A 24,449-nucleotide genomic window follows, 5' to 3' on the forward strand; every position below is an offset into this window, starting at 1 on the left:
CCGGCAGGGGGCCGAGGCTGGAGCCAGTCGGCCCCCACTTCATGCGCTGCCTCGGGGCCTTCCTAGCTGTGCCTCGGTTTCCTCATCGTGGTGGATCCCACGGGAGGGAAGGTTGTAAGCCCTTCAGGCTCTGTGGAAGGGCTGCCCCCGGCCCGAGAGCCGGCAAACGCTAAGGGTGGTCTCCATGGATTACGGCCTCCTCGTTACTGACCGACCAGGGCCGGAGGAAGGCAGCGGCCGGGATGGAGGCTTGATCCATAGGACGCAGCGGACCCCCTGGCCCAGCAGGGGAAGCTGTACCTCACCAGAGACCAGCTCCCCGCTGGAACCTGCCGACAAGGTGGAGGGGGACGAGGGCATGGGAGCACAGGGGAGGGGGCGGGGGGCGGTCAGCAGTCTGGGGAGGGTGGGAGACAGGAGTCACGGGGGGAGGTCGGGGGGCAGCCAGGAGGCGGGCAGTTAACAGGGCTTGGGAGGCCACACACAGGGCCAGTCCAATTGCCCTTTCAGTGGGACAGGCCCCCTGGGGCCCGGTGTAAAGCCGCGTCAGCCTCCGGGGAGAGGCTGGGGGTGGGGGACTGTCAGTCTTGTGACGGCCTCCCGCTGGGCCATCTGCTTCTGTTACTCATTTGTGCGGCAGGAGGCAGGGCCGGGCAGAGGCCGCACCTGGAGGCTGGGGGGGCACTGTGGGAAAGGGGCTCTCTTAGAGAGGGATAAAGGAACATCCCCCGCCTGCCAGGCCCGGCTGGGGGGGGGGTGGTGCAGCCACAAGGGCTCCGCAGGCCCCAAAACACAAACGGCTCTGCCCTGAATCCCAGTGTGCAGAGACACACAAGTCGGGGTGGGGGGGAGCCCAAAGCCGGCTCGGGCTGCCGGCCTGCTCGGTGCAGGAGCCTGCGCTGCTCTGGGCCGGCTAACTCTCTGAACCGTAGACAAGGGGTGGGAACCCCCGGAACCAAGCCCGGTTCTGGTCCTTTGGTGAAACGCACAGCCCCGGGCTGGGGAGAGAACTCTCCCAAAGTCTCTCACTGAGGACTGCAGGCGAGGGGGGAGATGCTGCCTCTGCACGATACGGGAGAAAGGGCACGGCGTGGGAAAGGGCAAAGGAGCTGCAGCCTTGGAGCATTTCGGGTGGGCGGGGGACCCCCTCAGCGGTGCCCAGTTATAGACAGGAACAAAATAAGTTATGATAATGATATAGAAAGAAACAAAACAAACATAAAACACTGAGATGCTTCAGAATGAAAAGCAAATCAGGGCCCGTTATCTCAAAGGCCGGGTAGTAAAGAACATCCCCGGCGCTAGGGCAGAGAGGTGGTGATCTACAGGTGCTGAATGGGACGTACAGGGTTTGTTTTGTTTAATGAAATGCAGCTCCCCAGGAGGTCTAGGATATGGAGGGGCGAAGGGTAGGGAGACAGAAAACGTGGAAAGTGACAGCGATGTTAAAAAAAAAAAACACTTTAAAAAAGCATAAATAAAAACAATTACATTAACAACAGCTAGCACTTACGTATCGTTTAGTGTATGTTATCTTATTTAAACCTCATAACAACTCTTTGAAGCTTGTGCTTTTTAATCCCCCCTTTATGGATAGGGAAACTGAGGCTAGGGCCATGTGATTTAAAAGTGTCTAAGGTGGGGTCTGAACGCAGAAGCCCATGATTCCAATTATGGAAAGGACTTCAAGAGCTGCCTAGATTGTAGGGAGGAGTAAAATGTATTTAAATACATTTCTTCTCCCCCCTTAGCTTGTTAGCTACCTGAGAAAAGGGACTGTTGTTTGCCTCTCTGTATCTCAGCACAGTGCCCGACACATAGTAGGTGCTTAATATTTTTTGGCTGAATGATTGAAAATTTACCCTTTTTAGAAAAACACAATTGAGGTTATTGACCAGACAGAGACCATCACAAATTCAGTAGCTTGTCGCCTGTAGTGGGCCCTACTCCCCAAAGAGCAGAAGACAGCAGGGGGTGGAATAGGGTGAACTTCCTCAGCCAAAGCCCAAAGGATGGGCTTCAGTGGCCTTCGACGGGTCAGAACACAGCATCAAACCAGGCAGACTCGGTTTTAACCCTCGCTTCGAGCTGGGGTTCTCCATGGGAGTCGATGAAGCAACTCTCAGAGTGGCAGAAACAAAGGCAAGGTATTTCTTTGGGATTTATCCATCAAGAGATCTTTGGGGTGAGAGAAATGGCCAAATGACATTTCTTTTATTAATAAATTATTAATGATAAATACCCAGAAACTATGACTCTCAAACTTAAAACGTAATATTGTATCAAAGGATCTATAATTTTATAATTTCCTCCATGTTTTTCCCTTTATTCTGAGCCCCCATCCAGAGACAAACTTTTGGAAAACTAGCTCAGTGCTCAAGTACACTTTCCCCCCAGGGCCACCTCCAATGGTCCTCGTTTCTACCTGGCCACTGGAGGGGAAGGTGAGGCAGGGGACCTCGCCCGCCTCTCCCTGACTGAAATCCAGGTCCCTTGCACGTCAAGGCGTCCCTCCCCTGATGTCCTGGTCCCTGTCGAGAACAAAGCACGAACGTCATCCAGAGGGCAGAGGGCAAAGCAAGGGGGACGTCAACTGCCTGGAGGGACTCTGGGGGACTAGGAGAGGATGGATGAGACCCCTTGGGGGCTGGGGCTGGACACGGCACAAGGCACAATCCCAAGAGGGCCAGCTTTGGCCCAATCAGAAGCAACAACCACTGGAGAGGAGACTCCACGGCGAGAACCAGAGAGGGGTTCTAGGCCCTGGGGAAGGAGGAAGGATGAGACAGATGGCCGCTGCCCACTTAAAAGCCACAGGGGGTGCTGGCAAGTGCCATCCCATTGTGACTTCTCCCATAAACAATGGGGCTCCATGAAGCCCCTTGGGATCCCCAGTAAGGACCATTGACGAGGCCGGGAAAGCTAGCCAGTTAGCCAGCCAGCCAGGCCAAGGCCTATTTATGGGCAAAGCAACAGGGAAAATTTATAGGCGCTTTTCATCCTAATTAGAAGCAGGCTACTGTTTAATGGGAAGCAGATCTGGGGGGAGAGATGGAAGAAAGAAGAAAAGAAAAACAGAGGGATGGAAAGGGGAGAGAAAGAAAGGAGGAAGGAGAGGAGAGAGGATGAGAGGGAAAGAGGAGGAGAGAGAAGAAAGGGGGACCTAAGGAAGAAGGAAAGGGGAAGAAGAGTGGTCCCGGGGAGGCTGGAGCTCCCCTTCCTTTTGAAATTATCTGTGTCTCACAAACCAGCTCCCTTTGTCCCGTGGACAGCTGCATTATGGGGGGGAGAGAGGGGCACCCTGCAGAGGCCTGAATTCCTGGACCCTCCCCTAATAAGGGCTGGTCTGTGAGCATGTGGGAAGGGGGTGGGCCAGAGACCGGGATGGGGGAAGAGGGAGGAAGGAGAGAAGGGAGCAAGGGAGAGAGAGAGGAAGAGAGACAGAGAGACAGAGACGCAGAGAACAAATCTGAGGACAGAAAGTGGTCAGAGAGGGCCGGCGGATGCTGCAACTATTTCCCTCGGAACAGCTTCTTTCTGAGACACGGACTGACTCTGAGCATCCTCGTGACCTAGCCTTGGGGACCCTGACCCCAGCCAAGGGCCAGACTGGCCGCAGAACAAGCTCCGGGCCTCAGGCCTGTGGGGCACAAGCAGCTGGACCCTTGGGGACCTGGGACTGCATCAGGTGCTGTCAGGCAGGCTCTCGGCGCCGGAGAATCGGCTCTTGGGCAGAGGGGGGTCCCTCCCGTGGTTCACCTCTGACCCAGCTCAGCCACCTGATCATGCTCCCCAGGGGGCAGCGCCCCTCCCGCCCGAGCCCTGTGCCCCCGAGGAGGCACATTTAGTGGAAGGAGCTTCACAGGCGCATTCTGGGGGCAGGGCGACTTCTCTGTCAGACTGCAGGCAGCCCCCACCCAAAAGTACGGGCAACGCTCAGAGGCTCGCTCCGATCCGGACGGGTCCCCACGACTCCGGAGCAGCAGCCCCCAACCCGAGAGGGGAGGCCGGGCTGCACCTTGTGGGTGTTCTTGTAGAGAAGTGACCGCCGGGCCCCTCATACGCCCACTCGCCCCCCAGGACAAGGGAGGACACAGGAGGAATCAAGACCAGGTCCCTACGGAGCGAGAGTCCCTGTGGCCACGGTGCCGACCCCGAGCTAAACCTTTCTGGTTCTAAACAAGCCCCCCCCAATTCCCTGCTGACGCAGGCCCGTCCGGGCGGCTCTGGGAGGAGCCGGGGCACCCCACACTGCGCACAAAGGGGCGGGAGGGAGGGCTCAGGCGCTCTCCATCCCCGCACCGGCCCCTGCGATGGAGGAAATGGGGGCCAGGGACACCGTCCGGCTGCTCCCCAAACAGGCCCGACCAGGCCCTTCCCTGCCCCCCCCCGCCCGCCCAGCCTCTTCTGGTGGCGAAGGAAGCGAGGTTGTGCCCGCTGCGTGAGCCCCCCCACGCCCTCCCCCGCGCCGCGTCAGAAACAAAGACAACGTGGGTGACTTACGGAGTAGCCTCGTCCCGAGAAGGCCTGCGCCGAGCTCTGTGGGAGGAAGGACAGGCAGTCAGTGGGGGCAGTCACAGGCACAAGGGCAGCAGCCTGAGCTTCTGGGGCCGTCCCACTTTCTTTTCCCTGAGACACGTGTAAGGGTCCCGCGGGGTCCCAGCCAGGAAGTGTCTGAGGCTGGATTTGAACTCGGGGCCTCCTGACCCAGACTCTATCCACTGCGTCCCCTAGCTGCCGCAGGCTCTCTGGGGACAGGGGACTTGTGCCCCCCTCCCTCCTCCCGGCCCGCACAGGGCCTGGCCATGACCCGGCTGAGTAAGGGCCGGAACGGCCCGGGCCCTGGCTAAAGGATCTCGGGCAGCGCCCTGGGGGGGTCTCTGCAGCAGAATCTGCACCGGCGGAGTCGTCCCCCTGCCCCGGGGCAGCCCCCTCCTCCTCGCCCGCCCGGCCCCCCCTCCCACCTCGCTGCAGCAGTGACTGTGTCCCTGGGAGGGAAATCAGGGCCCCGGGTGCGACTCCCAAGGCTGCTCCTTGCGAGCTGTGGCGAGGCCCTGGTAACTCTGGGTCTCCCTCGCCCGTGAGTGACACGGAGACCGCCCCAGGCCCGTGACCCCACCACCTCCCGTCGCAGCCGGCTCGGGGGCGCCCGACCCCCGCTCTCTCACAGATTCCCCCCAGCACTGCGTGGGCCCCGGGCAAAAGTGTCTTAAGGCTGGATTTGAACTCCCTTCTCCCCATTCCTGGTCCCCTGCCCTATTTACCTATAAGGAAAAGCTAAATAAACGCTGGTTGATCGGCTGATCTTATCCCACAAAGGCAGCAGAAGATACAAATACTGACAGGGCTGGTGGGACCCGAGGGGCAGCCACCATATGCCAAGGAAGAGGAAATGTCTTTGCTGCTGTTTGCTAATGACTGGCCCGGGGGAGGACCCCGCCCTCAGTGGGTGGGGGGCTGCTCTGGAATGGCCCAAGCCCAGCTCCCATGGGCTCGCTGGGCTCCATTCGCCCCCCTACAATCACTCCTCCTACCCCGCTCAGCCTCCAAGTCCCTTGTAGACCTGCTTAGCAGGACCCAGCCCAGCGCCAGCTCTACCCAAAGAGGGATCTGCGTGCGATAAAAAGCTTTGGTCCCCACTCTCTGTGACCCACTTTGGGATTTTCCTGGCAGATACTGCAGTGGTTCCCCATCCCCTTCTCCTGTTCATTGGACAGATGAGGAAACTGAGGCAAATGGACTAAAGTGACCGCCCACCAGTTAGTGTCTGAGGCTGGATTTGAACTTGGGACATGGGGTCTTCTGGCCCCCAGACACTGAAATCCGAGCATCCCCCGCCCTGCAGCAGCTCCTGGAGGACAGAGCCTGTCGTGCTTCTGTCTCCGTCCTTGTGCAGGTGGCTAAAAACACGGAACACAGCGGCGGACCCAGAATTAGCATGAAGATCCCGCAGAGGGGAAATAAAAGGCATCCCTAACCACAGGCAACTCCAAGGGAGCAAGAGGGAAGCCGTCATCTGGGAGATGTGCTTCAGGAAGCCGAGATGGGCCCGCCGCGCAGTAAGGGGGAGCGGGGTTTGGCCGGGCACCCCGCTGGGACCCCCGGGAGGGCCTGGCAGGAGTCATACAAGGTGGGCGGCACCGATGGCTTCTTAAAATCAGTGACACCCTGGGTTAAGCAGGTGCTTAATGAGTGCTTGTTGAAGACAATGACATTAGCCATCAATAAGCATTTATTAAGCACCTACTGTTCACATTTTTGCCAAGCCCTTCACCTGCCCTGGGCCGCACAGCACCCAGGTTTAACCTCATAGATGTGGCTCATCCGAGCCAGCCCCACCACCGCCTCCTCCTCCAGAAAGTCTGTCCGGATCGCCCGGGAAGCCCCCAAGTTACTCAGGAGGAGGACGCGGGGCTTTTCTGCCTCCCTGTCCTGGTTCAGTCCCCAAGCCCGCCGAGCGGGACACTGGGCCGAGGGGTTCTAGAGCCGCCCGCGGGGAGCCTGGGGCCCGGCTAGCCCCGGCCGGCGGCTGATTCCCGGAGTTTTACGGGTGGAACAATCCGGACAGATGCCTGGGCCTGGCCCCTGCCTGCCGGGAAAGCCGCCCGTTCCTGGAGTATTTCTCTCAAAGGCAAAATAGGGGGGTTATGGCGGTGGGCAGAGTCTGGCTTCAGAGACAGCGACAGGGCGGCCCTTTCGACCTGGGCAGAGCCTCCGGGCCCTGGGGGACGGAGAGGGCCAGAGGTAGGAGGCCCAGGGCCGGACGGAGGGGAAAGAGGGGGAGAGGGGAGACCAGAGGTCGCCCAAGAGGAGCAAAGCCCAGAGGCCACAAACGCTGCTGGGATCTGGGGCCTACCACCCCCCCCCCCAAGGGCGCCCACAGCGCCAGCTGCCCCAGGTGGAGGACTCTGGGATCTGGGAGGTGGGGGGTCCTGGCCAGCCCCTCACCCCAAGCCCCGGCCTTTGTAAAAAGTGGGGAAGCTGGGACTGGGCCGGCTCTGAGCTCCCAAAAGTTCAAGAATCGAGAGGCCGGGGAAGCAATCAGGAGGCTCCCACCGCGGCACGGAGAGCAGCAGGAGGGACATCTGGGCGAGCCCCCGCCCCTCGGCCCCTCAGTTTCCCTGTACGTACAATGAGGAGGCCCGCGAGCTCCCTCCCAGCAGGCGGCTGTGGGCAGAGAGGGACAGGAAGAGCACGGATGGCTGTGAGACGCGCAGACCCTCCCCCACCGCCCCCGCCCCCCTCGGAGGCCCCACCTGCCAGCCCCTCCAGGCCCCATAATTGGCAATTTGGTCCCGGCCCCAGCCCTCACACTGAGCCCTGGCTGTGCCTGGAATCCGGCTCCATTCATCAGGCCCCGGCAATTAGGCCAGAGCCGCCTCGAACTAGGGCAGCCCCCGGCGCACACAATTACTGTGCCGTGTTCCCATCTTGTGGCGACAAAACGAGAGTGCGTGACAATCGTCTCCCCGCCCCCGGCCCGGCCTTCCCTCCGTGCCCCCCTGGCCCTAATTATCTGCAAGGCCCGCCCTCCCCCAAGTCCCCATTATCCGGAGGGCCTCCCCTCAGGTCCCCATTATCCAGCCGACCCCCCAGCCCCCACCGTGGCCCAATTATCCCGCTGCCCTCCAACCCAGGCCTATTTAAATGATAATGAAGGAAGAGTCATTCAATTCAGACTGGGAGAGAATCCATTAGCCCCAGCCCGGGAGAGGCGCTGGGTCAGGGCAGGGAGGCCGAAGGCCTGCAGGACTCCGAGGTCCCCACAGCCAGCACGAAGGGGCCCCAGACACTCCCAAAGAGGGGAGCCCCCAGCCCTGGGGGGGAGAAAAGCCTGCTGGGGAAACGGGCCGAAGCTCTCTGGGGTCATGGGGGTCTGCCCCACAGGGACCCAAGCGCAGCTGGGGGCGGGCCCTGACCCAGACAGAGAAATTGTTCCTGACGGCCTGTGACAGCTGAGGTCAAGTGTCCTCCTGAGCCCCGTCATCCGCCCCGGGCTCCCCACCCACCCTACGGAGGGTCAATGGTGGGCCCAAAGTCTGGGGCTGGGGACAGGGCTGGGGACAGGGCTCGGGACCGCTCCAGGCGGCTCCATCATTAGGAAGCTTGTCCCACAGCCGGGGCCCACCAGCCCCTTCTCAGTGTCCAGAGGTCCCCACTCGGCTTGGAACCACTTTGGAAAAGCCCGATTTCTCCCCAGCAAGCAAAAGCAAGCCTCCAAATACTTGGAAAACAACTCTGGCTTCTCTTCTCCTGGTTAGGCCGGGGACGCTGGCTCAGAACCTCCGAATCATCCCACAGGGGGCAAAACCCTGTGATCCATCCCACAGGGGAGCAAATGCTGTAATCCATCCCAAAGGGGGGCAAACCCCCCTGCGATCCATCCCACAGGGGAGCAAATGCTGTAATCCATCCCAAAGGGGGGCAAACCCTGCGATCCATCCCACAGGGGAGCAAATGCTGTAATCCATCCCAAAGGGGGGCAAACCCTGCGATCCATCTCACAGGGGAGCAAATGCTGTAATCCATCCCAAAGGGGGGCAAACCCTGCGATCCATCCCACAGGGGAGCAAATGCTGTAATCCATCCCAAAGGGGGGGCAAACCCTGCGATCCATCCCACAGGGGAGCAAATGCTGCGATTCATCCCTAAGGGGGCAAACCCTCCGATCCATCCCATACGGGAGCAAACAGCAGGTACACAGCCATGTCTTTACCAAGTAAAGACAGACTCATGGCCAAGTGAGTAATCTGAGGGAGAGAAAAAGTCACTAGCAAAAATGGGGACCTGGAAAGATCTATTGGAGGAAGGGGACCTCACTGGAACCCCAAAAGAGAACAAACAGAAATGAGTAGTGAGGTACAGAGTATAATGGGGGAGCAGTAGACGTAGGGATGATTTGCGTCAGAGGCTTGAATTCAAATTGGACTTCAGGTGTATCCTAGCCGTGTGACCTTGGGCAAGTCACTTAACCAATCTGCCTCAGTTTTCCCATCTCTAACTTGGAGGCAATAATAGTAGTTACTTCCCAGGGTGTTTATGGGGATCAAATGAGATGATATCTCTAAGTCATTTAGCCAGTGCTTGGCTTTCAGCTTGTTACTTAATGAATCCTTTCTCTCTCTGCTAATAAGCCTTACAAAGACATGATGAACAGTGCTGGGGAAAGGGAATAGGATGAGAGGGAACAAATGTTTGAGTTCTCACTCCTTGTCCAAATCAAGTTACTGACTTGCCCAATGATGACTTTATGGTCCAGAAGATTAGAGGAATCGACATAGAGAACTGTTATTGTGGATCTGATTTAAATGATGGGAACCCTAGAGGAGCAGTTTGGGATACAGAAGCAAAGCTGAGGGTCACCTCATCTATATTCTAGATTTGGGGACAGCATATTCCAAATCACTCAGAAGAGAAGGGGGCTACCTCGTCCTAAAATGGCAAATTCAGTGGAGATGAAGCAAAAATTACTCAACCGCATGTACCCTTTGACCCAGCAATACCATTACCAGGGCAGTTAACTCTCACCTACAAGACCACCAAAAAGATCAAGGGGAAAATGACCTATGTACAAAAATATAGGGTGTCCCCAACGTCTTATTGCAGGTTAAGGCTATTAAAGCTTTAAACTGTGCTAAGACTTTTGGGACACTTGGTATTTATAGCAGCTCATTTTGTGGTGGCAAAGAATTGGAAATGGAGGAATGAATGGATAGACGAATATGATGGAATATTATGTGCTCTGAGAAATAATGAAGGGGACAGTTTCTGAGGAACCTGGGGAGACCTGCATAAACCCATGCAAAGGAGACTGAGAAGAACCGGGAGAACCAGGACGACCATCATCATCGTCACCATCAATGTGTCACACTTCCAAGGTTTACAGACAATTTTACAAATATCTCCTTGCACAAGAACACTGGGAAGTTGGTGATATCATCCTCCCCATTTTACTCATATGGAAATGGAGGCAGGCAAAGATTTGCTCCATCACACAGTTAAGTGTCTGAAACAAGACTTTCCCGATTCCTGTCCAACACTCCCTCCCTGCTGTGCTACCTGACTATTTCCAGACTAGAGAGAAGATGTTCTTTTTTTAAAAAATAAAACCAATCAATTTTTTTTTTTTATCTTTGAATATGTATACTTAATTGGGGTTTTTATGTTTCTTGTTTTTCCAACGGGAGAGGAGTTGGATCTTCAAGAAAATAAGTAAAATGTAATTTTAAAACAATGCAAAGTTCTCAGGAATTAAATTCTAAAGACAAAAAGAGAAAAAATTCTGAAAAGAAAGGAAAAAACTAGTATGAATGCAAGAAGAAAAGTCAGCTAACTGAAAGATGTTTAGAAGAATTGTATATGTTTCACCTATTTCAAATTGCTTTCTGTCTAGGGGAGAGGAGGAGAGAGAAGAATCTGGAACACAAGGTTTTATAAAGGTAAATATTGAAAACCTATATGTGCATGTATTTTGAAAAATAAAAAGCTATAAATAATAAGAAAAATTATCCAACTTAAGATTCTTAAAAAAAAAAAAGAAGAACCCAAAACCCAAAATAGAAAGCAGATAATGAAAATCGAGTATCAGGAGAGCTAAAACCCAGAATTAACAGAGGTTGCAATTAAGACTAAGAAGACTACAAGATTTTATTTGGTTTTTAAATATACAGCTTTAAGCAATTCCCTTTAAAGGAAAAAGAATATTTAAAAAAGGGTAAGACTAAAGCATGGACAGTGATAAAGGACAGCAAAGAGAAGGCAGAACTACTCAAATCTTATTCAGCTTCTCTTTTCTCCCCCCAAAGAGAATGGTGTTTGGATTGAAAATCCCTGGAACTCAAGTGGAGAATATCTAGATTGCCTTTAAGATTCTGAGATATAGATATAGATATAGATGATCAGGAGCCACTAGGTGGCGGACTAAAGCATAAAGTCAGAAGGAGCCGAGTTCAAATCTAACCTCAAGTCCTTATTAGCCGTGTGACCTTGGAGGAGTCGCCCAATTTGCCTCAGTTTCCTCATCTCTAAAATAAGCTGGGGAAGGAAATGGAAAACCACTCTAGGATCTTTGCCAAGAAAACCCCACAGGCGGCACGAAGAGTTATACCCAACTCAAAAATGGCTGGACAACAAATAGACATGAGTATGCAAGGATGCAAAATAAAATGGCAGGGGTTACTGATGTACCACTATCTGGGACTGGGAGATATGAGAGGACTTAAAAAGGCAAATGTTTTTGGTTACAAAAACTGGAAGGAAGGGGCAGCTAGGTGGTGCAGTGGACAGAGCACCAGTGTCAGGAGGACCTGAGTTCAAATCCAGGCTCAGATACTTAACATTTCCTAGTTGTGTGAACCTGGGCAGGTCGCACTTCAACAACAACAAAAAAATTGGAAATAACAGAAGAATCTGCAAAACATCCAATGAAGTTGTTCCCAATTCCTGGCAAAACTCTAGAATGGATTATTAAATAAAAGGTTCCATAATATCCTGAGAAGCAAGCAGAGAAGCTGAAGGTCACATCACTTGGCCAAGAACAAGTCAGGACAGACTGACTTAATTTTGCTTTAAGAAGGGGTTAGTAGAGGGCAGATCGAGGAATCTCACAGATTTAATCAAGTCTAGGGAGAGGATTCCTGGGGATAACTTGGAAACAAAAGCCAGGGTGGATTTCCAACTGGTTGTGTAGCAGGCACAAACCACATAAGAACCACCTTAGTAGCCCCCTAAGAACAGAGTGTAAACAATATGAAAGCAGTGAATAGCCTCCTGGAGGAGAGGGTCTCCTCCTTCCCTCTCCAGAACCTCAAGTGTTTATGGCTGGAAATTCATAAATACATAAATGTCTCTGGTGCCTCAGTTTCCTCATTTGTAAAATGAAGGGTGTGTGGGAAGACTTGACTACCTAGATCCCGCTTGGATTTCCTGGATTTTCATATAAAAAGTTAAATGTAACATTTGACTCCATATTTATTTGGCAGGAGGGTCCGAAGTGAAAAACCCAAAGTCTGTGGTTGGGCCTGCCCTCCTGGGTGCTTTTACCAATGGTAGGAATAAGGTACAGAGGCCGCTCCCATCCAACGTGCAGGGGACAGCAAGGCTGGGAAAGCTGACACTTGGGCTGATACTGTGAGGATCTGGACAGATCTGGGCGAGCCCTTAATCCACTGAGATGAAATCAATGGGGATAAATGTAAAGTCTATATATGTAGGATTAAAAAATCACCTTGGCAAGTATAAGACAGCTGTGGAGCGGGGAGAGCGGGGGATGAGAGAGATAGAGGTGGGGGGAGAGAGGAAGAGAGACAGGGAGAGAGAGAGACAAAGACAGAGAGAGAGACAGAGACAAAGAAACAGATAGAGACAGAGAGAGACACACAGAGACACAGAGAGATGGAAAGACAGACAGACAGATGCGAGAGATAGAGAGGAGTCTCTCAGGCTTTGGAATCAGGAAAACCTGAATCTTTGGCTCACTGGTTCTGTTTCCTCATCTGTAACCTACCTGGGGGTTATCTTGGATATCAAAAAAGACAATCTATGTGGTTTTTAATGCTTCTCTGTTAGGGATAGAGCCTCCCATCCTCCCTGCCTGTGCTGCTGGGATGTAGCCTCACATCCTCCCTGCCTCTCCCTGCTGGGGATGGAGCCTCCCGTCCTCCCTGCCTCTCTCTGCTGGGGATGGAACCTCCCATCCTCCCTGCCTCTGCTGCCTGGACAGAGCCTCCCATCCTCCCTGCCTCTGAGTGGGCTGTTTACAAAGCCCCATTCAAGGCTCTGCACATGGAGAGAGAATTCTCCCCATCACACTCCCTGTCAGGCTGTCAGCCCGAATCCCACTTTAATCTGCCAGAAGCACTTTTCTGCTGACATTTTTAATAAATACTTTCAGCTTTTAAACACATCGGTGGGGGCTGTTTCCGCATCTCCCTCTCCTCCCTCTCTCTCTCAGGAGGGGGCTCCGAAAGCTCTAACTGCACACACCTTGGGCCGGCAGATGCCCTCGCCCCCGCCCCGGCCTCCCCTCCCTGGCCGGCCCTAGCATCCTGAGTGAGGTGGTGTTTTCAATTTGAAAGCTAAATTAACTGTCCAATTGGATTTGGCTGCTGCGAGCCAGTTCCTGTGACAGGTTTTAGTTATGAAGCATATTTCACATTAATAGAACTCAACATGAAAACTCCGCGCCCGGGGACTGCCTCGGCTCGCCATTGAAATGTTAAATTTAATATTTCAGACATGCTCGTGCCAGTGTTTGATTATTGTTCTCCGTTTAAATCCCTCCTAACGGGAAAGGGCCTAATTAGTAAAAAATCATGTTTTAATGAAGGCAAAATGCTAATTGCTAACACACAAAAAAGCCTGCACGTGGAGCTAGCCGGCAGCCCTGCTGCTGACTGCTCCGGGCCTCCTGCCCAGGGCATTGGGCCCCCCTTCCTGTCCCAGGTCTCTGGACCCTTTCTAGCAGTCCCAGCAGTGGAGCTCCAGGCCGGGCCCTGTACTGAGCGGAGAGGCCCTGGGCCCCACAGGGGCCTCCCTTCCCGTCCCAGGACCCTAGCTGACGTGGACCCCTTTTTGGCAGTCCCAGCAGTGGAGCTCCAGGCCGGAGAGGCCCCAGACCCACGGGGGGTAGCAGGTACTTACGTCGCTGAGCTGGTCCCGGGAGCTGCTCCACTGGGAGCTGGTCGCTTCTCGGACACTGTCCTCTTCACTGTTTCTGCTGCCGCCTTTGCCCGAAGGGACCTTCATCTGGAGGACAAGGAGGAGAGCGTGTCAGAGCCGGGCGCCTGTGGGAGTGGGTGGGCATGGGAAGGGGGCCAGCCCCTGCAGGGTCATTTGGGACTCGAGGGAACGTCCACCCCAGGCATCTGAGGCCCAGCTGGATGCTTTAAGCATACAAAGGTGCCCAACACGGGCCTTATCCTGGGCTAAGTATTTGGGATTCACTCAAGACTAAAATGAAGGGAAAAGGTTGGGGAAGGAAATGCTGGAAAACGACAGTGATCTTTCTTTTGCCCCCAGAAAGACAATGGTTTTTTAAGAAGTAAAGAGTCTTGACGGGAGACTGGAAGCCGTCCTTTGTTGGACATTATTGGTTGAGGAATTTCCAGGTGAAAAAACTCCCTGTGACAATTGAGACGGGCACGTCTCTTAACACAGAGATGCTTAAGGCAGTGACATCATTCAAAGCTCCCAGAGTTCTGAGCTGGGCTAAAAACGCTTAACAAAATAAAATCCACTACAACAAAGACAGTGTGAATTTGTGCTTTTCTGAGTCAACACACAACTATCAGAGATCTGTTCCTATTTGAACTGGAGGACACTGTCCTAGAACATGGTTGAGTAACTTCCCCAAGATCACAAAAGCTGCCCCCAGAACATCCCTAGGGCCAGCCCCAAAGTGCCTCCCAAACACCAGGCTGACCCTCGGCCGGCTCCAGACTCTGAAGGCTCATCCTGGGTCTGACCCAGCACTGACGGTTCTCCCTGCCGTATTCACTTCCAACAGTAATGATCCTTATCAATCACCACGGCCACACACACAGTCGGTGTTCCATGGGACGCTAAGCTCTCTCAGGATTTTATCTGTTCCCCACAACCGCACTGGGGCTGTTCCAAGGTATTTTATCTTCCAGCATCCTGGAGATTCAGACTGGGGGAAAGGGGTTAAAACCCTCCTAACTGTACCCCAATAACCAGGGGTTGGCCAGCATCCTCAGCTAGGCAGCCCCTTCCTGTCAGGCAGTGAGACGACCCCCTGGCTCCAAGGCTTTTGGGCCTGCTCCTTAGGCCTTCAGATACTTGAAGCCCATGAGCCTCATGGGTTCTACGCCTCCCCTACTTTCAATGGCCTGGACTCAAGATGGTTCCAGGTAATGGTCCACTTTCCACCAGCAGTCCTGCTCGGTTTGGACTCCACAGAACATGGTGCCCCCAAGACGGGCACTCCCTGGGGCACTGTCCCCCTAAAGCTTTTCCTACATGTTGTCTTCCTCTCATTGGATTGTAAGTTCCTTGAGGGCAGGGCCTGACTTTCCTATTTATTTTCTTTCTTATTCCTGTTTGGCACAGTGCCTGGCACATAGTAGGTATTTAACAAATGTTTACTGACTATTGACACCAAACCTCAATCTTTAAAATGGGTACTTAATGCTTTAAAAAAGCATTATATATATATATACTGACTATATACTCCCAGCCCAAGTCTCTCAAGCAGACATACAGCAGATGTTTAATAAATGTTTACTGACGGATGATTTATTACCAGCCCCTAATGCTCAGTAAGGCTGTGATCCTTGTTCAGTCATATAACTCTTCACGAGTTACACTTGTCACGAGACACTGGGAGTGCTTTGCCATTTCCTTCTCTAGCTCGATTCCCAGATGAAGAAACCGAGGTAAACAGGGTGAAGTGACTTGCCCAGCAATTAAGTCTAGGAGGCTGGATTTGAACTCGGACCTTCCTAACTTAAGGCCCTGTGCTCTAACCACTGCTCCACCTCTAATATTCATTGACTGACTGATTCTCTGAGCCACAACCTCCAAGAAAAAAGTAAAAATAATAACACACAGCCATACAAGATGGTGTCTAATGCATTCTACATTTATTGCTATATTGGACCCTCCCCACAAATTTATAAGGAGTTGCCTTTATTTTAAAGGATGAGGAAGCTCAGAATCTGGGAGCTAAGCTCACTTGTCAATGCCTCAGAGCAGCCACACGAGACAAGAGCCTGAACCCCAAGTTTCTCCTGATTCTGCGCGCAGTCAGTCTTTCCAATAGAGCACTTTCCTGGGGTCTCTGGGACTCTCCTGCCATCACTAGCAACAAGATCCTCTCACATTCTAAAAGCTGAGGGGTCCCTCGCACCCTCTCCATTCTTCTCAACTTAGGGTTCGAGCTCCCAAACTTTAAAAGATTTAACTGGCCTGGTCTTTTTCAGCCATGTTCTATTGGAGAAATGACCTCGCAGCCACCATAAAGTTAGGAAGTCTGCACCCTATCCCTGAATCCGAAGGTCTTGGTGCCCCCCCTTCCCCTCTCCCCCCTCCCCCAGCCAAGACGCTCCCCCCAATCATAGCACAGCTCCCTAGCAAGAGCGCGGCTCCACTAATGAGCTATTTGAGAGCCCTCCCTCTAAATTAAAACGGGCACATTCAGTTAGAGCTGTCCACCCTCTGTCTGCGCTGCTGACACATTTTCTCCCAGACCCCATCAGGAAGTTGATGGGCAAACCTCCCTCCTTTATCCCATTCCCTCCCCCAATGGCATCCATGTTTCTCAAGATGGCAGTTCAGACGACATCACACTCCCCCGGCTCTTAGGGAAATATTGTCAGTGCCCTGCAAATGTCACCTGCACCCCCTGCACCCCTATTGCATGTGAGCTTTATCTAAGCTTTAGAGACACACTCACACACAAATTGTATAGTATATTTTAGGCCCTGAAGGGCCGGGGCAGACCCAGGTGACCCTGTCCCTCGGGAGGGGCTGCCGTCTGGGTCACCAGACTTAGGACCGAGACGCCCGAATTGAGTACTTCCTCCACTCAGGAGGCCGGGATCCCACAACCCTGTTATTCCCATTTTACAGATGAGGAAATGAGCCAAGTGACAGGTCACACAGCTAGTCAGTGACCGAGGCTAGACTCGAATTTGGTTTTTCCCAACTCCAAACCCAGCGTTCCAATCAACGTGCCATCCTGCTGCCTCCAAAGGGAGGAAGGAACCACAGAACTAAGGAGAAGAGGAAGGGATTCCTGGGACTGAAAGGAAGGGATATAAGGACAAAAGGGATGGCAAGGAAGAAGAGAACAGCCACACAGTCACAGCAGCTTCCATGGCCAACTGGACCCGGCCCTAACAACATGTCCCGGGAAGCTGGCAAAGCCCAGCTCCACGGATATGGGCACTGAGACAGCGCGGGCGCCGGGTCCACAGCCAGGAGACCCTCCCCGGCCCAGGGTCAGACCCAGCTCCAACCTGGGAGTCTAAGGATGAGTGGGCCTTCCACTCTGGCTCCGTGTGGTCAGAGCAGCCCCAGGAGCAACACCAGTCCTTCTCCAGGGTGATCGAGTATTCCCAGAACTGGACACACAGTTTGTCGGAGCCTCGAGGGCCCTTAGAACCCGGGATGTCAGGGCCAGGAGGGCCCTTAGAACCCAGGATGCCAGAGCCGGGAGGGCCCTTAGAACCCGGGATGTCAGGGCCGGGAGAGCCCTTAGAACCCAGGAGGTCAGGGCCGGGAGGGCCCTTAGAACCCAGGAGGTCAGGGCCGGGAGAGCCCTTAGAACCCAGGAGGTCAGGGCCGGGAGGGCCCTTAGAACCCAGGATGTCAGAGCTGATAGGGTCCTTAGAACCCAGGATGTCGGAGCTGGGAGGGCCCTTAGAACCCAGGAGGTCAGAGCTGGGAGAGCCCTTAGAACCCAGGATGCCAGAGCCGGGAGGGCCCTTAGAACCCAGGAGGTCAGGGCCGGGAGAGCCCTTAGAACCCGGGATGTCAGGGCCGGGAGGGCCCTTAGAACATAAGGTCAGAAATGGGAAGGGAACCTCAGCAAATCCCTAGTCTAGTCCTCTCAGCTGATGGAGGCCAAGGCAGAGGCTTGACTTTTTTCTGGGGCCCCCACTTGTGGTTTCCTTCCCGGGACCCCACAGCCGGCACCTCCAGATAGAGCTCATCTGCAGCCAAGCCCCGGGCTCCCACATGGCTCCCAAGTCCAGCTGCTCGCCGTAATTATCCTGAGGAGCCACGTGAGGGGCTCCATGGAGGCTGAGCAGGTTAGGGGATTAGCGAAAGGATCAGGAGCCGAGCCTTGGACCCCCTGCCTGACAGATCAATTCCCCAGGCCTCAGGGTTTCCATGGGAACAGAAGGTTTTCTGCTCCCTCGTGGGCCTGGTCCAGCCCTCGCCATCTGGGGAAAGGCCTCCGAGGGGCTGCCCAGGTGTCAAAAACGCTTTCTGCACAAAGAGGTCAGGCTGGCCCTGTCCCAGGAGGCCCTCGCCGAGCCTCCAGGGTGAGGCTGCCCCCTTGATCCTCCCTCAGTGCCCGGTGCCACCATGGATTCCAACCCACTGCAACAAGCATTTATTAAGCACCTTTCGTGGGCCGCGAACCCGACCGGCCTTAGTGTCCCAAGGAGGCCCCGAAGGGGGACATGTGCAAATGTGCTCTTTCCGTGACAGCAGAGAACTGGGAAAGGAGCGGATGCCTTCCCTGGGGGTGGCCGAGCTTGACGTGGCGCGTGAAGGGGACGGAACGTCCCTGTTTGGTGAAAACGGTGAGCACGAGATTTCAGAAAGGCCTAGGAAGGCGTGCAGGGCCGGGGGCAGCTGGGGGGCGCGCTGGATGGAGCACCGGCCCTGGAGTTGGGAGCACCCGGGTTCAAATCTGGCTCAGACACTTAACCCCTCCTGGCTGTGGGACCCTGGGCGAGTCCCTGAACCCCAGTGATGGCAGCAAAACAACAACCACAACAAACCATTTAGAACTGATCTTGAGCAAAACGAGCAGAGCCAGGACTCCCTCGTCCCCCGTAACAGCGAGAATCTGTGACGGCCGATTCTCAGGGGCCTGGTGCATCTCGGCGGTCCCCAGCGATCCCCGCGGTCCCCAGCGATCCCCACGGTCCCCAGCGATCCCCGCGGTCCCCAGCAATCCCCGCGGTCCCCAGCGATCCCCACGGTCCCCAGCGATCCCCGCGGCCTTTGGGAGAAAACGCCGCCCGCACGCAGGGAAGCGCTAAGGAGACCGAGTGTGAATCAGCGCCTGCCACGGTCACTTCTTTTCTGTGTTTTTTACTCTCTCCCGTGGTTTTTCCCTTTGCTCTGATTCTTCTCTCAACACGATTCATATAGCAGCACATTAAAAACAAATAACTTTACAACAATTACAAACCTGAACGGCCACCCCCGGGGCCTACTACAGAGAAACCACGAGGAGCCCCTTGTCGGGGCCTGAGGGAGCGGCCCCCACGCCAGGCCCGGCGGGACCCCGGGAAGCCCTTCCCACGGTGGCCATGGCCGCTCACAGGCCGGGCGCCTTCGTGGCTCCCCAGCGCCATGTTCTGCCTCCCTCTGCCCGGGCCGGGGACACCTCTTCCTCCGTGCCCAGCCCTGCCACCGGAAAGGGGGGCAGAGGGCCGAGGCGCCCCTTGGGCCCTCCCTCACCGAGCCCCCCATGGGGCAAACACCGGCAGCCGGGCCGAGGGGAGAGCGGGTACACGCAGCCGGTGGAAAGCGGCGTCACTGCCGCCCCCCAGCTTCTCGTGGAACCGTCCCCGATAAACAGGCCCCTGTCAGGAGCAAGCTCCCAGCGAGCCCCAGACACGGCCTCCCGGGCAACGGAAGCCCCGAATTCCAGCCCGACCCGCACTGTCCCCAAGGTCTGCCGCAAGCCCAAGGATTCAGCTCACTCTGCTTGGTCCCAGCGATCAGAGGCAGAGCAACGGTCAGTGAGTGTAGCAGAGGGCTTCCAGTTAGGAAACAGAGTCTGGGGCCTAGAGTAACAAAGATCCGAGTTCAAATGGTGCGTATAACCCTGAACAATTGCCCTTCAGCCTCAGTTTCTACATCTGTGAAATGGGAATGATAACAGTCCCCATCCCCCAATAAGATACTATCTCCCAAATAAGAGACTATCTGCAAAGTGCTTTGTCAGCCTCAGTGTGTTACAGACATATAAGCTGTTGTTATACTTGTCCCAAAGGGAAACGGGCTGCTTTGGGGGGTCTCTAAGCATCGCGTGTGTGATTAGCTTCTGAGGCTCCATTTCCTCAACATGAGATTAAGGGGGCGGATTTCCAGATCCCTTCCAGCTATAAGCCCGCGACCCTCTAGGGAGCTTGTGTAGGGATGGATTGAGCTAACCCACCATCCATCCCCCTCGGATGCGCAGCCTGGGGGGGGACACTTACAAACCGCTAAGAGACCTGGGGGGGGGCGGTACCCTCTGCCCACTGCCTCCTTCCCCCTCACTCGATTGCAGCTGAAGTCCCAGCTCCGGAGAAGGGAGGATTCTGGGAGAGCAAAGGCAGAACTGTCCCTGAGCAGAGCGGCCCTATCCCGGGGGCTCCGAAGCCCTGCCTTCCTCACCCTTGCACTTACGCCGTCTGAGGGGGCCGGGAGCGGCTCGGCCGACCCTCACCCCCATTAGCCCCGCCAAACCCAGCGCCTCCTCCAGGGAGGCCCCCAAGCCCCGCGGCCTCAGCCAGCGCACGGGGTTTGTTCATTATCTCCGGCACACGCACAGGGGCCGGGGAAGCGTGCTCGGAGCTCGGGCCAAATTGAATCATCTGCCTTCATTTTCCAGGAGATTGGAAGCTCCAGCTGCTGGGGCCGGCGGGCGGGGAGGGGGAGGGGATGGGGAGAGGGAGGGGGAGCCTTTCTGGCCTTCATTCCCAGGCCCAGGCCTCAAAGCCACAGCAGGCTTTGTTCCTGCAGCTCGGAAGGATTTCTTCCTTCTTTTTTAGACAAGGGGATGGCTGGAAGGAGGGGCTGACGCTCTGAAAAGGGTGAGATCAGCACTGATTTGAGCTCCTGGAAGGACTGAGCCAAAAGATTAAGTAGCTCAACCTCCTTAGGACAGATAAGGAAACTGAGGTACAGAGCAATGACCCGCCCAGGGTTATGCACTGAGTAGGGAAGACAGTGAATAACTGAGCCCAGGTACTGGGAATCACAGGTTTGTAGTATTTATTTTTATTTATTCATTTTTTTGGCTGAGGCCATTGGGGTTAAGTGACTTGCCCAGGGTCACACAGCCAGGAAACGTGAAGTGTCTGAGGTCGGATTTGAACTCGGGGCCGGTGCTCTACCCACTGCACCACCTAGTACCCCATTTGTAGTCTTTTTTGCAGGAAGGGCCCTCATCTGATCCCATCCTCTCATTTTAAAGATGGGGGCAGAGAGATTAGGGCTTTCCCCCAAGGCCACCAGTCTCTCCTTCCTAAGTCTGGCCTTGTCGCCCCTGTACCGCGCTGCCCCCGGGGTGGGCCGCATGCGCTCAGGGCAGGGGCTGGCAGAAGGCCAGAGATGGGGAAGCACGGACGCAGGCAGACACCCCCCACGCCTCTGCCCACGGGCCCCGAGCTCTAGGGCAGACACAACTCAGCGTTTACCGTCCCGCCAGGCCCAGCCTTCAGCTGCCTGCAATGGCGGCTGTCCTGGGCGCTGCCCCCGCCACACCAAAGGTTAGCCTGGACTCAAGGGGTCCAGCTCCTTCCGGACCCAGGGACACAGAATCTCGGGCAGAGTCTGGGGGGCGGAGGTCGGGAGGGCGAGCGGGGCCGGCAGAGGCGGAAGGGAGGGGGGCGGTGAGCATGACCCGGCGTTAGCTTCACTCTGGGAAGGTAAGGAGAGAACCACATGGCCCAGTGGGCAGAGTCCTGAACTTGGAGTCAGTAAGAAGTGAATTCAAATCCTCCTTCAGGCACTAACTGGGACCACAGACAGTCACTTAATCTCAAGGTGCTTCAGTTTTCCCATCTGCAAAAGGAACAATAAGGGAAGAGTGAATGACGAGTCAAGTACAAAGTGCTTTAAGGCGTTAAGTGCTAGGTTTTGTAATCATTTAAATTCTAGTCATGGCGATTATTTATTATCAAATGCCAGTTAAGCATTAATACTTATTAGGCAGGGGAGGTGGGAGGAAGGGAAGGAGGGAGGGAGGAAGGGAGGAAGGGAGGGAGGGAGGGAGGGAGGGAGGGAGGGAAGGAGAGAGGGAGGGAAGGAGGAAGGAAGGAAGGCTACGTTGGCAAGGCAAGGGTCTGATCTGGGTGCAGGGATAGGCAGCAAGCGGGACAAGAAGGCCCGGTTCCAGGAGAGAATGCACTGGCTAGGTAAAAGGATGCTGTCAAAGGAAGGGGAAAGGCCTGACTGTGCTGGGGGTGGAGGAGAGGGGAGGGAGGGGAAGGTCTGACTGGTGAAGAGAAGACTGGGACGGTGCACTTCTAAGTCAAGAGGCCCTCACATCTTCTCATCACCTCAGGTGCCTCAAGATCTGGGTCATAAGCTTCTGTTTCCAGAACAAGAGGGCATCTTGCCACCTCACTGCCTCTGGGTCCATGGAAGACCCAACAAATGTATTTCCTTTAAAACCGTACTCCCTTTAAACCTGAAACCGCCCATGTATCAGAACAAGGCCGAAATGAGCTAAACACGTTACTTGGGAGTTTTCCCCTGGAAATCCAGCCCTTCACACATTCTAACAGGATTTCTCTATCCCAAGCAGGCCTCATAATGAGATCAGCCGGGACAGATCTCCGGCTTGTTTGTAGATTTTATACTTGCTCTAACTTGGCAGTCTGGAGACCACGTATTCCCCAGGCCCCTTCTGAAATCACTTCACACACTGCAATCCGATTTTCTTTGCTCGGCCTCTTGCACAATCTTTTTTTTCTTCTTCCCTGATTCATTTTAGTGAGTTTTAGGGTGGGAGGAAAGAAGCTTGTTGTGAGTGGGGTTTTGTGGATGACGACATGGAGGATCAGAGTACGAGACTCTTTGTCTCTGATGCAGGACTGGAAAGCTCCTGCCCACAACAACCAGTTAGGTCAGCAGTACGGGCAGCTGTGGCCCCGGTCAGCGGTACGGGCAGCTGTGGCCCCGGTCAGCGGTACGGGCAGCTGTGGCGCCGGTCAGCGGTACGGGCAGCTGTGGCGCCGGTCAGCGGTACGGGCAGCTGTGGCGCCGGTCAGCGGTACGGACAGAGGTGGCCCCGGTCAGCGGTACGGACAGAGGTGGCGCCGGTCAGCGGTACGGACAGAGGTGGCCCCGGTCGGCGGTACAGACAGAGGTGGCCCCGGTCAGCGGTACGGACAGAGGTGGCACCGGTCAGCGGTACGGACAGAGGTGGCACCGGTCAGCGGTACGGACAGAGGTGGTCCCGGTCAGCGGTACGGACAGAGGTGGCCCCGGTCGGCGGTACGGACAGAGGTGGTCCCAGTCAGCGGTACGGACAGAGGTGGCCCCGGTCGGCGGTACGGGCAGCTGTGGCCCTGGTCAGTGTCTGCTCCTTCACCAAAGCTATGTGCTCACAACAGTTACCAATTCTGCGACTTGGCCAAGGGAAGGGTTTGAATTGCTGGATTTCTCATTCCCAAGACCAGCCCCAAACCCACATGCTGCGAGGGAACTCAGATAACGGGTGCAGCATGAAGCAACAGATTATGCCGATGGGTTGTTCAAGGTGGAGAACCACCTCGGTTTGAATCCCGGCTTTGCTCTGTGATCACAAGCAAGTAAGTCATCTAACCTCTCAAGGACTCCATTTTCTTATCCATAAATTGAGACAGTTGGACTAGATAAACTCTAAATTCCCTTTCAGTTCTGAATCCAAGTTCTATGATGCTATGATAGTCATCTCCTTAAAGACGTGGTAGCTTCCCAACATCTCCAGAATAAAAAAAAAATGTCATCAAAGAGTTCAAGTTCCCCTTTCAGCAAGACTGGCTCCAGGGCTACCTTCCAGACACTTATTTATTTCACCTAGAATTTGTTTTTTCCCCCCCAGAGGCAATTTTTGGATTTAAGTGACTTGCCCAGGATCACACAGCAGTAAGTGTTAAGTGTCTGAGGCCACATTTGAATTCGGCTCCTCAACTCCTGGGCTCATGTGCTATCCACCTCGCCATCTGGCTTGTCCTCCTGGTATCTCTTTCGTCTCCCTGATAGAATATAACAGAATTCTTGTTCTTGTGGGCCATGATCTGGAAGCCCCTCCAGCATCCAGGGCCCTCTCCTGTGGATCTCTGCCGAGCCAGCTCCCTCAACGGCACCCACAGTGAGCTATTGTCAAGCCGGAGCCCAGCCAGACTTGCGCTTCTTTAATCCTGGGCCCACTGCTTATGAGAACGCCTCCCAAGATGGCACTTCCTTGCTGCCTCTTACCCATGGACAAGCATCAAGTTTGTAATTCGCTAAAAATCCCCTCCACAATCCCACTGCCGGCACTTTCTGCTTAACCCTTCCCCGAGTATCCCAGTGCACACCCCAATTCTTACTAAACTAGTACCTGACCTCAGCGTTTGCAATACCGTGTCCCCAGTACTCCGGATTTATAACATGGGTATTGTTATCAGCCAGCCCTCCATCTTGCCCCTTTCTCTCCCTGCCATCCAATCTACGGTCAAGACCAACTGATTTTACCCGGCCAGTGTCTCCCACAGATATCACCTCCTTGCTTCTGACGTGGGTCCCACTCTTGCGTAAGCCCTCGGGGTTAAGTGACCTGCCCAGGGTCACACAGCCAGGAAAGGGTTAAGTGAAACTAAATGTCAAGCCTTACCCTGAGCTGAAATAATAACTTTTGCAAATCTAGCATTGATTTGGGTGGGTAGATGCTGATTCACCTGAAGAAAAGGTTCGGGAAGGGGATTTTTAGCCAGCACCAACTCCAGACCATGGCGAACCAGACTAAGAACACCAACGGTCAAACTAGAAAAGCAGGGACACGG

At 54.8% G+C, this 24,449-nt stretch overlaps 1 protein-coding gene across 10 annotated transcripts in view; it reads right to left on the reverse strand.

Annotated features, from left to right (window-relative positions):
• The window catches only part of FBRSL1 (fibrosin like 1), a 219,830-nt gene that overhangs the window by 120,020 nt on the left and 75,361 nt on the right, over window positions 1-24,449 (reverse strand). For 9 of the 10 annotated variants that reach the window (XM_031948358.1, XM_031948365.1, XM_031948364.1 and 6 more), the window contains exons 3-4: window positions 13,642-13,746; window positions 4,504-4,539 (exon numbers count right to left, since the gene is read on the reverse strand). In XM_031948358.1, the coding sequence (XP_031804218.1) occupies window positions 4,504-4,539; window positions 13,642-13,746 (141 nt within the window). The remainder of the gene's footprint in view (window positions 1-4,503; window positions 4,540-13,641; window positions 13,747-24,449) is intronic. The other variant, XM_031948361.1, reaches the window with a different exon arrangement.

Source organism: Sarcophilus harrisii, chromosome 1 (genome assembly GCF_902635505.1).
Source record: "Sarcophilus harrisii chromosome 1, mSarHar1.11, whole genome shotgun sequence".
Lineage (NCBI taxonomy): Eukaryota > Metazoa > Chordata > Mammalia > Dasyuromorphia > Dasyuridae > Sarcophilus > Sarcophilus harrisii.